Source organism: Populus trichocarpa, chromosome 11 (genome assembly GCF_000002775.5).
Source record: "Populus trichocarpa isolate Nisqually-1 chromosome 11, P.trichocarpa_v4.1, whole genome shotgun sequence".
Taxonomy (NCBI): Eukaryota; Viridiplantae; Streptophyta; class Magnoliopsida; order Malpighiales; family Salicaceae; genus Populus; species Populus trichocarpa.
The window spans coordinates 12,862,282-12,878,663 of NC_037295.2; the positions used below are offsets into that span (position 1 = coordinate 12,862,282).

Here is a 16,382-nt window from a genome sequence, read left to right on the forward strand (position 1 = left end):
ATTTGCATATGAGTGGAAAAAAAAAAGAGGGTGTTTTGATCTTTTCTACTAGTTCATTGATTATTAAAAGATTATTTGGGGGTGTCGATTTTTATTTTTTTTAACAGTAAAAGAACTCTTTTACTCCTGGAATCAACAAAAATTAGAACTGTTGACTAAAGGTTTTTTTAATTTTTTGATTTTTTATAAATTTTTAGACAGCAAAAATATTTCTTTACCTTGAAATCAAAAATTGTTGGGCTATTAGATAAGGGTTTTTTTTTGTTTTTCCATTATTCATATGTAGTAAAAGTATATTTTTGGCTCTAAGACAAAAAATCAGGTTTGTATTTAAGGCTATTTTTGTATTTTTATACAGGTTTTTTTAGTAATTACCAAGGTCATAAGAGTATTTTAGTATTTTTTTGAGTTTTTAATTTTTTAATCAGAAAAATTGTTAGTATGTTGTAAGTATACGTGAACAAATAATAGATGACATATGTGCATGTTATTCATGCAATGATGACATTTCACCATCTTCTTGGATGTGCTTTTGTAAGAAGATATGCTATTGTGTTCTCTCCCATTTAATGTGGTGTGTAATGGCATACAATATTAGTTTTTTTTCTCTCTCTCTCCCACCAAGTGTTTAGGGTTAGATAGCTATTGTAAGAAAATACATGTAACTGAATTGTCACTAGTTGGTTTTTTTCTCTCTCTTCTACCAAGAGTTCAGGGTTAGATAGCTAGTGTAAGAAAATACACAATTAACCGAGCATAAAAAGGAGTAAAGAAAAAGGGTAGTAACTGAATATATGTATAATTAGCTGACATCACAGCTCAATGGCTTGGAAGAAATATAGAATGAGTCTCCAGCAGCTTCTCTTCTGCAGGGCTTGTCTGAAATGCAGAAAACAATCCTGGCACCCATAGAGGCTTGTAAATTATTGGTTTTTGATCAACGAATAACTTGTACAACAAGATGTATTGTACTAATGAACCCGTTCGAGATTGCACAGCACCATTTCCTCGAGAGCTGGTTGATAGGATCCCCGAGGAAGACTTCTGAGATTCTGAATTGCAAGATCAGCTCTCTCTTTTGCCAATTCCTGTGCCCTTTCAATGCCACCACAGTCCATAACCAACTCAGTAGCTTCATCAAGAGAAACACTCACACGGAACTCGGTCTCGATTATTTCTCTTAGTTTTGGTGATTGCTCTAGAGCAAATATTACTGGAGCAGTCAGGTTCCCCTTTGCCAGGTCACTGCCAGCTGGCTTCCCCGGCAGCTTTGCTGACTGTGTAAAATCTAATATGTCATCCACAACTTGGAAGGATAGACCAAGATTCTTACCATATTCATAGATTAGCACGCATACATTACTGTCCACCCCACTAAAAATAGCAGCTCCTTTGGTACTAGCAGCAATTAAGGAGGCTGTCTTGTAGTAAGCTCAAGATCACAGTCGAACAAGCTAGATTCCTGCTCTATTTCACCACTTGGAAAATCCTTAATAACCTGCCATTGAGCGAGAATAATTGTAAATCAACTTCAGTTACAATTTTTTAAAATTAGATAATATATAGCATAGTGCAAAAACTCCAAGGTTATATCAGACACTGGACTATATATACTCGGATATACAGAATGGAGTTGCAGACCTACCGAGCTGATAAGCTTAATGAGTTCAATATTTTCAAGATTCGCTAGGTACCATGACGATTGAGCAAACATAAACTCCCCCAGCCAGTACTGCTACCCTTGTACCATAGTGTTGATGAACAGTTTCCTTCCCTGCAAATTAGCAGCAGTGAACTGAAAGTCAGAGAAGGCCTTGCAGTAGGCCTGAAATTAAATTAGAAACAAAAAACAAAATGAAAATGCAATAAAGTTAGTAATAGATATTTCAGTTTAGCTACTCTACTTGATGCGACAAGTATGAGATCCGATGATGGTGCGGTCAGTACCAGTGATTATGATTACTTCTTAGTATATTTCCTTCAGTTTTTTATCTCTGCTTAGGGAGCAATTATTTTAACAGTGAAAGTAGTGTATTACATCACTTTGGATGTGCACATTCAAGCTTATCTCCAGTCAATAGGCTCTAGCGTAGTGATTTACATTGAAAGAAGGCTTCAGCTATCACTCATCTATGACATACTGACTGATAAGTAGTGATGTGTGGCTTAAGATCTCACTCATCTATGACATACTCTCTGATAAAGTGATGTATCTCTTCAGATTCCCACAAGTTTATAGGCTTTTAAGAAAGAAAGGATACATATTTCATTGGATCTTCATACAATACAGTGCACAAGCCCATTCAACCAAAGATTTCTTCACAATCCCTGCTTGGAAGAATAATAGATAAATTCAGTTGCCGTTCTAAAGGGAAATAGGATTCTAGGGCAATGAACAAGTCCAAATAATCAAAGTTGGCTTCACGATAATCATAATTTTCATCTCACAGATAGGTTGACTAATATGCGAGCCTGTTGGACATCCATCTATTAGAACCCTTCTCTTTTCAGCCTTGGACTGGTTCTGCAAAACTCTAAACAGGGCAAATGGAATTAAAACTTATAATCCTTGGATACATTTCATGGAGATTTTATATTTAAATCTTTGCATATGTCTAGAAATACTCATTTAGAAATTCTCCAAATGAAGCTAATGTAGGGAGCAGAACCATGATTTATGTTCTATGAAGTGATCTTCTAGTTGTAGTAAGACATGACCTTATCCAATACAGATTATAATGCTGATAACCGGATTGAGTATTCTTTCCATCAAGCATACTGTACAAGAATATCTGTAAGCATATTACAATAACCAAATAGAGGTTGTTGTCTGTTACCATTCCACAGCTACAAAGACCTCAGCACTTTACAAATACTAAGTACAGAGCATGCAAACTGTAAGTGGGCGTTGGTGACTAACATTAGATCCTTGTACACTGTAAGTTTTAAAATAACTTGGGTTTATTCAATAAGCATATGTTGGTGAATGATGCAGTGACATTAATGAGATTTTTCAAGTTGCTTTGATGTGAAATTCAAAATCCTACCTCTTCGCATGCCACTTTCATCCAATAAATCATCATGTATTAAACTTGCAGTGTGGATCATCTCAATAATCTCCGCTAAACGCTGATGTTCAGTTGTAAGATCCCTGCAAAGCAGAAATGCAATATACTTTTTCTATTCCATTCAGCACCATAAAAAGCCCTTAAAATACTGGATAAAACTTCCTTCAACCCGACTACTTCCACCGTGGCTCTTGACAGTAGAAAGACCAGAGCTGGTCGCATTCTCTTCCCACCAGCACCAAATATCTGCTCAGCTGCAGACATCAAAACCATATTTTCTGCAGCATCAATCTACCAGGGCATCTTCATCAGAAATATAAAAAGCTGGATATAAAGAACAAGACAAACTATTCTGATCCAGTGCAAAAAGGTACATGATTCATCAATATAGAGGGTAACAAATAATAGAAAACAAACAAGTAGAACATGGAAGCAGGTAAAAGTTTTTATGCAGTGGCCCTCTTTTGTGAACTCATCTTGTGCCAAAATAACCTTGTTTACTTGTACTAAAGTACAGAATCAGTGCTCAATTTAAATTTTTACGCACTACCACTATGCCAACTGATATCAACTCAGAACATTTGTAGTGGTCTATCAGCTAACCACTAGTTAATATATTGGTAAAAGTTCATTCTTCATTGATCTACGAGGACATATTCTACTACAAGCAAACATTAACTATTCATCCTAACATTCAGATAAATCATAATGCATCTTTCAATGGAATGAAGATGAATGAGCATGCACTTGAGCCAGGAACCAAATTCTCAAGGAAGAGACTAAGGAAGAAGAGCTGATTCCCAGCAAAATAAATTACATACAAGGATAACTACCACAGCCACAGACTAACACAACAATTCAAGATGGCATTTTGAAGCAAAACCACATTCGTATTCCAAGAATCAACGAATCATAAAACACCATCAACTTACATAAAGCACGATATGAAAATTCAGCATCTATCATTATTGGCATGGAAGAACTCAACAGTATGCAATAACTACGTCCTAGCATATGTCTAACTACACGATATCTAACATGTATTAACTACTAAACAACAAATATCTAAAAAGAGCACTCACAGACCGAAGATTTTTCTTAAGATTCAGAAGATCATCAGCAACCACTTCAAACAAATTTGTTAATGAAACTGGTTCTCTTGACTCTTTCTTCAAATTCAGAAGTCCTGTGGGACCTTCAGCAACTCCTGTATCAAGCCAAAAATGAACAAAAATACCAACATTTCAGGCATTACAACATATTACATCAATGGCAGGTGCTTTATTGATGGAGACCAAGCACTTAAATGTTATGTTTAGTAAATGGAATCACCAAAATCTTAACGAATTAGGAAAGCACTAAACTGTGGTCACTGATATTATTTCTGTTGGATACAGACACTAAACTGTAATCTAACAAATTCAAATTGTTCCGTCGAATACAAATACATTCAGCATCAATAAGACACGAAACTAATACTCTAAGATATCCTAAAAAGCAATTTTAAACATAAATACGAAAGGCAAATACAACTACTATCAATACAAGGAAAAAACATGAATATCAAAAACAGTTAGCAAAACATAAAATCCAAATTAAAATTAAAAGTGCAAAAAAAAATGTACTTGCAAGTAAAGCCTGAGGGGTTTTTGTTGAAGAAACTCGACACCTAGCAATATCTCGCCGGCAACAAACCATTCTCCTGAAACCATAATCTCTGTTACAACTCTTAGAAACTGACTTTGCATAATTCCTCACCGAATACCTATGTATTGAATCACTAGAGGAGAAGCTACAAGCCACCAAATGAAGTTTAGGCCTTCCAAAATCAAGATTACGGCAAGTCATTTACATCATTCTCAATAGCAACACCCCAAGAAAGCTAAAAAGAAACAATCATTCGCTATCCACTTAAAATACCCAGATAGAAAATATTGCTCAATTTGCCATATAACTAACAGCCTTGAGAAACAAATAGAGTAGTTGGCAGGTTGAAAGTGTTTTTTTTTTAATTAATTTAAATTAATTTTTGTTTTATTGTTTTTAAATTAGTTTGATGTTTTATATGAATTTTAAAAAATAAAAAATATATTATTTTAATATATTTTTAAATAAAAGTAATTTGAAAAACAAAATAATTGGAGTGTTAAAAATATAGAGTAGAGATTATTTTATAAAATATTTTTTATTTAAAAATACATCAAAATATATTAAACAAATCCTTCAAAATAACTCATGAAAACCAAAACTATCATTTTGATTACTAAACAACCGTTCAGTTTCTTTATCTTGTGTTATTTCTGTTAATTTTTTTTATTCTTTAAATCTAGAGATTAAAATATAAATAAATTAATTTTTTATATCAAAATTAAAAATATTAAACTAAAGGGACCAAAACATAAAAATAAAAAAAATTCAAGCCCCTAATTGTTAAAACCCGTTCTTCTTGTATAGTAAAAAAAAAAAAACAACTTGCTTTTGTCTTTCGAGTTGGTCCCTAAAGATTAAATTATTTTTAAACAATAAAATCAAAGTTTACTCTACCAAATTGTGAAACAATAGAGACCACACAAGAAATCCTAAGTTAATTGAAACAAATATTTTTTTTTTTCAAATATCACTAAACATAATATTTAAGAATAAAATTAAAAAAAAATAATTACCAAAAATTATACAAAAAAATCTTGAAGAACATAAAAATAAAAAATAAAACTCACTGTTTCAATCTACAATAAAATACTAAGCAGTTTTAGCCTTTTCTTAATCTTAAGCTGAATGTTTTCAAGGCACATCAAGGCCTCTAACTTGTCTTCACAAAGTAGTTAGATTCGGATTACGAAATAGATGTATAGGAGGACCTAACCTGGTGGTTCTTCTGAGTTCTGATCCTGAATCAAACAACACTTGCTGGTTGCTACTTTACATCCGAATTCCCACACTCTCGCGCACTTCTATCATAGTTTATGTTTTGGGCTTTTGAGGTGTAAGTTTGCTGGGAGCTTGCAATTCAATTTTGGATCCTTTATCGGGAGATCAGCAATTAAATGAGGCCTGACAAAATTAGGCAAGAATGTATGTCAGACCAACTCTTCTGCTTCCTTGCAGCAATATATTTCCAGCAGACAAGTTGCCAGGAATTACTTCCTGGACCAAGGCTTAGGCATAGATGCAGTTGCTATAGCCTGCAAATTGACACAAAATTGTCGTAAGCATGACATGAAAATGTCTTCATTGTTGCCATGCATCATACATGTAGTAGTCCTTACTTGGACCAGTCTTGACAATGAGGCCAGAGTCCCTGAAATCACAATTCCAGCGGTTCCTTCCCTTACATTGGTAGTACAGATTCATGGCTATTGATGCATGGCTTATGAGACTATCTGGAGAAAAGCAAGGGTAACCCTTTTGTAGAATCTGGCAATCCACGTGAGAGCATGCGTAATTGATATTCGCTAGTAAAGTTTCTTGATCCGACGATGGCTTGGCCACACACCAAGTTTTCTGCAATATTATTGTCAAAGCAAATTTCTTGGAATTAGGACAATATACAACCAAAAATTTACCCAATTTAAGTTGGATTCGTTTACTTTCCATCGTATGAAGTTCTTAGGATATACCCGCCGGTAATTATGCTTAATCGAGATGTTCATGAAGAAATAAAGCTTGGAAATTTGCTATTACCTGCCGGAGTGCAGGTCTCGGTGCCAACAATCCTCCTTCACCAAGATCATGAACTATGGGGTGATGATGCCTCTGAGTTCATACCAGGGAGGTTTGCTGAAGGTGTTTCAAAGGCAACAAAGAGTCAAGTCTCATTCCTTCCATTTGGATGGGGTCCTCGAATATGCGTTGGACAGAACTTTGCTTTGATTGAAGCAAAAATGGCTTTGGCAATGATTTTACAGCGCTGCTCTTTTGACCTCTCTCCGTCGTATATTCATGCTCCTCGCACAGTCGTAACTCATAACTCTTCAATCACAGCACGGTGCTCCAATGATATTACGTAAACTCTAAAATGTTCATATGTGACGGGTAAGAGTTATCCCAGGGTATAAAGGAGGTTGGATCTCCCAATAAACCAAACCAAAAACAAAGCCTGTAGTATATAATATTATGTTCAAATGCTATCATGTCCAATGACATATTTTTCGTATTAATCACAACATTATAGTACCGTGGGTTGTTTTACTGTAATCATAGTAGATTACTATAATAAAATTACATATTTGCTTTTGAGTGGCAAAAAAAAAGTCCTGAGATGGGGCGTTTTGATCTTTTCTATTAGCCCATTCATCATTAAAAAAAAATTTAGGACGTAGAATTTATTTTTTTGCACGATAAAAAGATTTTTTTATTTTCAAAGTTAACAAAATTTAAAGCGGTTGACTAATTTTTTTTATTTTTTATAAAAAAATTTCTTTATCCTGGGAGATTAAAATATTATTAGGCTATTGGACAATGGTTTTTTTTTTCCATTATTTATATGCAGTAAAAGTATATTTTTGACCCTAGATAAGACAAAAAATCAGGTTTTTACTTAGGGGTATTTTTAAACTTTCGCACGTGCTTTTAGGTGATTAACAAGGTCATAAGAGTTTTTTAGTATTTTTAAGTTGAGTTTTTAATTTTTTAATCAGAAAAGTTGTTGGTGTGTGGTAAGCACGCCAACAAGTACATGATGTCTGCGTCATTCTAATGTGATCTAGTTGCCTCATTTAAAACTTGATCTGACTCCAAAAGGAACTTTAAGTCATCATCGTTTTAACTTTGTGCAATCCAATCAGGTATAAATGAGAAACAATGGATTGTCATATGAGTAAATCGTTTTTTTTTAATGGGACGAAATGAAAAGATAACACCATATTGGATCAACCTCGATCAATCTAGGTAACACCTACCAGATTCGTTGGCAGGGTCATGACATGACCACAATAAGCTAATATGGTTTGGTTATTTGTCTCTTTCATTTCCCTTCCTTTATTTTCTTCCAGGTTGGGCTTTTATTGGGCTCGGGTAAATTTGGGACCAATTGAAGAGTTATAAAAGACTTGGGAACCAAATCAAAAATATTTAATGAGTTATAAAAGAATTAAGGAAGGGATTTATTTATTACCATTCATTTATTTATTTTATCTACTCCAACCAACAATTTGTTTATTCTCATGAATTAATTAATTTAATTACTACAACCGTAAAGAATCCAAACAAAAGGAATATTAGTTCCAAACACTAGCAAACAAGATATGTAGATGGCTATTCACAATTGACATTTCTGCCACACAAACAGTAAACAAATATCATTGAAACTTGAAACTTGCTCGGAAAGAAATGTTTGAAGGCAATAATATTTAATTGGTCTCTCTGCGCACATCACCTGCCCAAAGTCTTCGCCTTATCTCTCGCTCTCTCATCCATTTCTGGATTTATTTCTTCGTGTAAAAATGACAGTAACAGTCTCTTCAATTCTAGTCTCCATTGTTTATGTTGCAGTGGTAAGATGGGCATGGAGAGTTTTGAACTGGGTTTGGTTTCGGCCGAAGAAGGTCGAGAGGTGCTTGAGACAACAAGGTTTTGCAGGCAAGCCTTACAGGCTTTTGTTCGGAGACTGGAAAGAAAGTTCAGATATGTTGAAAGAAGCAAGGACCAAACCCATTGGTTTATCAGACGCTCTTCTACCTCGTGTCATGCCCTTCCTCCATCAACTGGTCAAGGATTATGGTATTCAACACGCAACCCTTTATTATCTCTCTCGTAGAAAAGATGATTTTTCTTGCTAGTTAAATATTTCTCCGATTTATTAAGAAATTCCTTTTGTCTTCTATAAGGCGGCAATGATTGAGAAATTAAAACCAGTTGATCATGATGAATTTTATTTATGTCGAACAACTTTTGTTCACCGTTTCTCAGTAAAACTCTGTCATCATCGGTTTATTTTAATTGATAAAATATTATTTCTTACGAATACAAAAACAAATTAATTTTCCATTGGTATCATTGGGAATCAGAATGCCCAATGTGCTGACCCAATGTTTCAGCCCATTTTCTTAATTATAGTTTTAGAGAGTTATAATATTTTTAAAATAGACCAAGTGGGTGTTAATTTTCAATATTCATGGTATGCGTATTTGATCTCTTGGTAGTGTTGGTTTCCTGCTGGACAGAACAGTACTAGTTACTAATAGTTGAAAACATTGGTTTCAAAAGTAGTTGAGCCAGAGTTTTTTAAACGAGGATGTAAATTATTAACAAATACTATATTATATAGATATGTATTAAAAATTAATTCAAAACATATATAATAATTTATATCAAGTAAAATTAATTTAAAAATACTTTAAAATAAAAAAAAACCTTACATTATAATTGTTTTCTTCAAGTTTTTATATTTTAAAGTCGCTTCATAATAACTTCATTATCAATCTTATCGAAAATATCTTTCTCAACGTATACAATCAAACTGTCATTCATCCACTTATCTCCCGTCCTATTCCGCAATCGAAAGTTACATAATAATTCTAAATTTTCCATAAAAAATTCATAGCAAAATACACATCAACTTATCAAAATCAAAATCCATTTCAATTCAAATCAATTAAGTATGTTGATTAAATTATTTCTAAACATTTAATTGAGGAACAATGTCTAGTGTCTGTGTAAGAGGAATAATGCTTGAAAAATATGTTTTCTACTTTATATTTTACTTATAACCAAATCATGTGAAAATATTAAATTTCAATAAACTACTCTACCAACACAAAAGATGCTAAGAATAGTTGTTTTGCATGAATATTAATTTATTCTTTTATAATAAGAAAAAAATATTTAATTGATTAAATTAGCAGATTCAAATATTTATTTTGAACATATTCATATCAAAACCCTTAAATTATCATAAATTCTAATATTTTTAATAATTAATTATAAAAAAATAAAATTAAAATTAAATAATAAAATAAATAAAAAAGATGAAGAAAATTTACCTGAACTATAAAGTAAAAAGCAAAAAAAATTAAATATTTAACTATACTTGAAGATAAATTTATATATTGGAGAGAACTAAAGAACGAGCTGGACATATATACGGGAGAGAGGCAGGGAAAGTAAAAGAGAAATTTGCATAGTTAGAATAAAATAAAATAAAAAGGAAATGAGCTAATAACAACTTTCTAATATCAATCATTTACTAAATTATTATATTAATCTTTTAATATAAAAAATATTAAAAACAAATTAAGGGGGCAATTGTCCATTTTTGCACCTATGTGGCTCCGCCACTGGTTTCCAAGTCAGTATTGAACTTGTTATTAGTTGGCTAGGGGTTGTATAAATATAAATAAAAGAACTTGAATCTTAAATAAGAGCATGTTTATTTTTGCGTTTTAAAAATGTTTTTTTTTAAATAAATGTTTTTATTTTTCTACTTTAACTTAATGTTTTGGTGTTTTTAGATCATTTTGATGTCAAAATAAATTTTAGAAAATGAAGAAAACATTATTTCTATGTATTTTCAAACGAAAAAATATTTTAAAAAACAATCGTTATCACAATACTAAATGAGCTCCGAGGATATATAGTGTCGCACCCGACATCGCGGCGGCCTTGAAAAATATTACAAGGAAAGAATAGATTTCTGACATCTAGTTCTTTTGGGGGAAAATGTCTTGTTTGAGGAGTCGCCACCTAGTATTATGGTCACTAGAAACCCTAACTGGTCACCAGAGATTCTATGGCTCGGGATTGGTTACGTAAAAAGGAAGATATTATCACCCCTTAAACGTTCTGCCTGAGACAGACTGCATTGCTGATTTTGTCTTAAATTGCTAAACATTTATTCGCTTATGCTATGATGATTTGTTTCTAATATTTCTGACTCTGGCGCCAGTGAATATTCGAGCTCGAATAATTCCAACTCTGGCGTTGGTAAAAATTCGTAACTACGAAAAATTAGATCAATATTTTTTATTCCCTACTCTAGCACCAGTGAATAAATAAATTGATTTTTAAGCATGCACATATTTTTTTATTTTTCTAGCTAAATAAAATAAAATACACCGAATAAAAATAATATAAATTTAAACCGGTATTTTTATTCATGACTCTAGCGTCAGTGAATAAACCAATAAATTTACATTATTTTTATTCATGCATACACATTTTTTATTTTTTCTACCTTTTTTACTTTTCTGTTTTTTATTTTTTATTTTTTTTGGGGCTGAGCTGGGCCCAGCCCACATGAGCTGGGCTAGACCCAGCCAGCCCAGCCCGGTCACTGGCCCAATCCAGTGACCCGGCTGGGCCACAGCACGCATGAACTAGCTTCATGCGTGCATGGTGCTGTGCGAAGGTAATTAATTACCTTCGCACAGTGCTAAATGCACTGAAATTTTCGAAACAAAACGAAGAAACAGAGAAAGCCTACCTTGCTGCAGGTTGCTTCGCCGGAGTGTTAGTGTCTTGGGCGAAGATCGGTGATGGCGTCCGTTGATAGGAAACTGGGATTCCTCCTTCTACCTCTGCCTTCTTGCCCTCTGTTTCTTCTGCTCTCGTCTGAAAAATTCTCCCCGTGCTCTGTTTTTCAAACTCTCTCTACTCTCTCTCGGTCTGTTTCTCTTGTATGCTCCTGTGTTTTTTCTGTTTCAATTACACCTTGTTCTTTTTTTTCCGTTCCTCTATCCTCTCTGTTTCCCCCCTGGCTTTTTCGTGTCCCTGTCTTCTCTGGTTCTTACGCGTTCCTCTGTTTCTTTGAGAAGAAACAGGGGACTAACAGTCCTGCAATTCTGGTTCGTCCTTCTGGGTTGTTCTCTTGTTCTCTCTCTGTGTTTATTTCCTGGGCTTTCCTCTCTCTCTAATGGTTTTTTTTTTTTCGTGTTTTCTCCTCTGGTTTTTCTGCTTGTTCGTCCTCTGTCTCCTGGTTTTTTTTTCCCGTCTCTCCGACCTGGGTTTTTTTTTTCTTCCGTCGCTCACAGTTTTTCCCTTTTTTTGCTCCCCTAGATTTTTTTTGCCCCCGTTTTCTTCGTTGTTCCTCTGTTTATATAGAGTTCGGCGGGTGGTAACGGGCGGCAGGCTGAGGGTCGACCACCATTAAGGTGCCCATTACTGAAGCCAACGGACGACGATTACTGCTGCAAGGTTCGGCGTCCTCCATTACTGCAGAAACGGTCACTGGGCTTAAAGGAGAAGAAGATGAACAGCATCCTCAAAACGACGCCGTTTGGAGATAATCAGTGGCCATTTTCACTTTGACCCATGAAGTTTCGAAAATGTTATAATTAAACCCCTGGTTTAAACAATAATTTTCCCTGCATTTCGGCGCCTTTTACAAGTTAGTCCTTGGACTTTAATCTGCTGCAATCGTATCCCCAATTAACCCCAAACTTTGCTATTTCTTCAATTAAGTCCCTGATTTCATTAATTTAATTAAATCCAAAGTCCAATTAAGTCTAAAACTTATCAATTCTCCAATTAAGCCCCTGATTGGATTAATTAAATTAATTCCAAGCTTAATTAAGTCTCAAAACTTATCAATTCTCCAATTAAACCCTTGATTGGATGAATTAAATTAATTTCAAGCTTAATTAAGTCTAAAAATTTATCAATTCTCCAATTAAACCCTTAATTAGATTAATTAAATTAATTTCAAGCTTAATTAGATTAATTTCAAAGTTTAATTAAACCCCAAAACTTTCAATCATTTTGCCCTTAACCCAAATTTTAATTCATTCTTCATTTACTTGTTTTTCCAACATTATTATTTTTTTTCATCATTTTTTTCTTTTTAATAAATAAAATAATAATAATAATTAAAATAAAATGATCAAAAATTGGGTTATGACATATAGTGTGATCGAAAACCAATAGTATTGTGTGCGTGGAGAAACAAGAAAAAAATAAAGAAGAGTAAATTGTGACTGTGTTTATTGAATGGATACATGTGATAATCTAGATGGTGTATAATGGGTGCATAGTGATTAGTTTAGGTTGTGTATAATATAACCTATTCGTGTTGTGAGGGTACAATTGTGTAGTTGTGTGGGGTAACTTGATTATTTTATGATTCAAAAATCAGATTCTAAATGTTGATTTATATTTAACAAAATTAATACTTTTGTATTTATCTAGGTATATTAAAAGAATCATAACTTTACGTTTCTTGCATGTTAAAGTAAAGTTGCATCTAGAGAAGATTATACTTTGTCAACTCTATTGAGGTGTTCATAAAAATATAAAAATCTATTAGAAAAAGAAATAAAAATTCTCTTACAAGAATTTTACCTTATAGTGTGAAGTGCAATTTTTTCTGGGTTTGGATTTCTTTTGTTCATATCTCAATTTGAGCCTCGTGTATTTCCCTCAACAGAAGAATATATATATTTTTTTATTAATAAGTATGCTTCCTCTGACGATGCAGGTAAGAATTCATTTATGTGGGTTGGGCCGAAACCAAGAGTGAACATCATGAACCCTGATCAGATAAGGGACGTATTCATGAAGATAAATGAATATAAGAAGCCCTCGCACCCGCTGTTGAAACTTATAGCATGTGGACTTGCAAGTCACGAGGGTGAAAAATGGGCTAAACATAGAAAGATAATCAACCCAGCATTCCATCAAGAGAAGCTAAAGGTGATCATGATAGTCTCAACTTATTTGCCTACAAGCGTCCATGCTGTTCGATTGCCTTGAATGAGTAGCATGCATGTTGTGCTCTCATATAGCTGTAATATAGAACTTTCGATGATGATATGTTCTCTTTGCTTGTTACAGCTTATGATACCTGCGTTTTACGAAAGTTGTAGTGGGATGATTAACAAGTGGGAGAAGCTGGTCTCTGTAGACGAGGGGCCATGTGAATTGGATGTCTGGCCTGATCTTCAAGGCTTAACTTGTGATGCTATTTCTCGAACGTCGTTTGGAAGTAATTACGAAGAAGGAAAAAGAATATTTGATCTCCTCAAGGAACTTACCAATCTTACAGCTCATGTTATAATAAAAGCTATTGTCATACCAGGGTACAGGTAACTCTTTATTCTGTTTTTGCTGGACATTACAATTCAGTTCCTTCAAGTTAGTCCTTGTTCAACGAGATATATCTTAAAAGTAAGAAGCAGAACAAATCCAAATCTCTTGACAACATGTTCATGGATTGCTTGTAGGTTTCTGCCGATCCCATCTAATAGAAGGCTAAAAGCTATTGACAAAGAAATAAAAGCTTCTCTTAATGCTCTCATCAACAAAAGAGAGAAAGCAATGAGTGCTGGTGAAGATGCAAAGAAAGACTTGTTGGGTTTACTTCTGGAATCCAATTTTAGAGAAATACAAGAGCATGGAAATACCAAGAGCGTCGGAATGAGCATTGAAGATGTGATTGACGAATGTAAAATATTCTACTTTGCTGGACAAGAAACAACCTTAGTTCTTCTTACCTGGACCATGATTTTATTGGCTCAGTATCCGAATTGGCAAGCACGCGCAAGAGAAGAGGTTGTGCAAGTCTTTGGTAACAAAAAACCACATTTCGATGGGCTAAATCACCTTAAAGTTGTGAGTATTTCTCTGAATTTGCAACTGAATTCTTCTACATCAATATTGTCTTATTATTGTTAAGAACACAGAGCATTCTTGCATTTAAAATGCAAGCTTAAGTATCCTTTGAAGAAAAAGTAAGATAGCAGAAAAAAAAAAGTTCATGTTTTCTTTCGTTGAATTATTAATCGGCCAAAATGACGAGGAAAAGCAACCAACAGAGGAGTACGCAAGCAAGCTAGGAGGTGACATCTATATACATTAAGAATGAGATTTACTAGTTCTTGGATCAACATAAAGATTCTCAATTTAGCAAGTTGAAATGGCATGCAAATGATCTCTATATATGCGATATTTTATTTTATCTAAGTGGATCGCATGTCACCTTTCTCATGGATTCTTACCATGTAGTACCATTTTCTCTTTTGATGCATGTTACAGGTTACCATGATTTTGTATGAAGTTCTTAGGTTATACCCGCCAGTAATTACGCTTAATCGAGATGTTCATGAAGAAATAAAGCTTGGAAATTTGCTATTACCTGCCGGAGTGCAGGTCTCGTTGCCAACAATCCTCCTTCACCAAGACCATGAACTATGGGGTGATGATGCCTCTGAGTTCAAACCAGAGAGGTTTGCTGAAGGTGTTTCAAAGGCAACAAAGAGTCAAGTCTCATTCCTTCCATTTGGATGGGGTCCTCGAATATGCGTTGGACAAAACTTTGCTTTGATTGAAGCAAAAATGGCTTTGGCAATGGTTTTACAGCGCTACTCTTTTGAGCTCTCTCCGTCGTATATTCATGCTCCTCGCACAGTCATAACTCTTCAGCCACAGCACGGTGCTCCAATGATATTACGTAAACTCTAAAATGTTTATATGTGACGGATAAGAGTTATCCCAGGGTATAAAAGTAGGTTGGATCTCCCAATAAACCAAACCAAAAAGAAAACCTCTAGTTTATAATATGTGCAAATTATGTTATATTGTCCAATGACATATTTGTCATATTAATCACAACATTATAGTACCGTGGGTTGTTTTACTGTAATCTTAGACACAGTTTACGATAAATTAATATAATAAAATTACATATTTGCATATGAGTGGAAAAAAAAACCTTGAGGATGGGGTGTTTTGATCTGTTCTACTAGTTCATTGATTATTAAAAGATTGTTTGGGGTGTTGATTTTTATTTTTTTTAACAATAAAAGAACTCTTTTACTCCTGGAATCAACAAAAATTAGAACGGTTGACTAAAGGTTTTTTTAATTTTTTGATTTTTTATAAATTTTTAGACAGCAAAAATATTTCTTTACCTTGAAATTAAAAATTATTGGGCTATTAGACAAGGGTTTTTTTTGTTTTTCCATTATTCATATGTAGTAAAAGTATATTTTTGGCTCTAAGACAAAAAATCAAGTTTGTATTTAAGGTTATTTTTGTATTTTTACACAGGTTTTTTTGGTAATTACCAAAGTCATAAGAGTATTTTAGTATTTTCTTGAGTTTTTAATTTTTTAATCAAAAAAATTGTTAGTATAGTGTAAGTATACGTGAACAAATAGATGACATCTGTGCATGTTATTCAGGCAATGATGACATTTCACCATCTTCTTGGATATGCTTTTGTAAGAAGATATGCTATTGTGTTCTCTCTCATTTAATGTGGTGTGTAATGGCATACAATATTAGTTTTTTTTTCTCTCTCTCCCACCAAGTGTTTAGGGTTAGATAGCTATCGTAAGAAAATACATGTAACTGAATTGTCACTAGTATTGGTTTTTTTCTCTC

The 16,382-nt window shown here is 33.6% G+C and overlaps 3 protein-coding genes and 1 pseudogene across 3 annotated transcripts in view; 2 read left to right on the forward strand and 2 right to left on the reverse strand.

Moving 5' to 3' along the window:
- The window catches only part of LOC18103316 (cytochrome P450 72A397), a 138,832-nt gene that overhangs the window by 64,176 nt on the left and 58,274 nt on the right, over window positions 1-16,382 (forward strand). The gene's annotated exons all lie outside the window — the stretch shown is intronic.
- Window positions 936-4,925, reverse strand: LOC127903986 (solanesyl diphosphate synthase 2, chloroplastic-like; annotated as a pseudogene).
- On the reverse strand, window positions 6,225-6,662 carry LOC127903995 (glucan endo-1,3-beta-D-glucosidase-like). The gene is made up of 2 exons (XM_052445377.1): window positions 6,335-6,662; window positions 6,225-6,250 (listed from the first exon to the last, which is right to left on the reverse strand). The coding sequence occupies exons 1-2, from the start codon at window positions 6,660-6,662 to the stop codon at window positions 6,225-6,227; spliced, it is 354 nt and encodes a 117-aa protein (XP_052301337.1).
- On the forward strand, window positions 8,410-15,691 carry LOC127903985 (cytochrome P450 72A397-like). Its single transcript, XM_052445286.1, has 5 exons — window positions 8,410-8,786; window positions 13,477-13,691; window positions 13,833-14,083; window positions 14,222-14,609; window positions 15,033-15,691. Exons 1-5 carry the CDS (start codon window positions 8,510-8,512, stop codon window positions 15,456-15,458), a joined length of 1,557 nt encoding a protein of 518 aa, XP_052301246.1. The 5' UTR covers window positions 8,410-8,509; the 3' UTR covers window positions 15,459-15,691.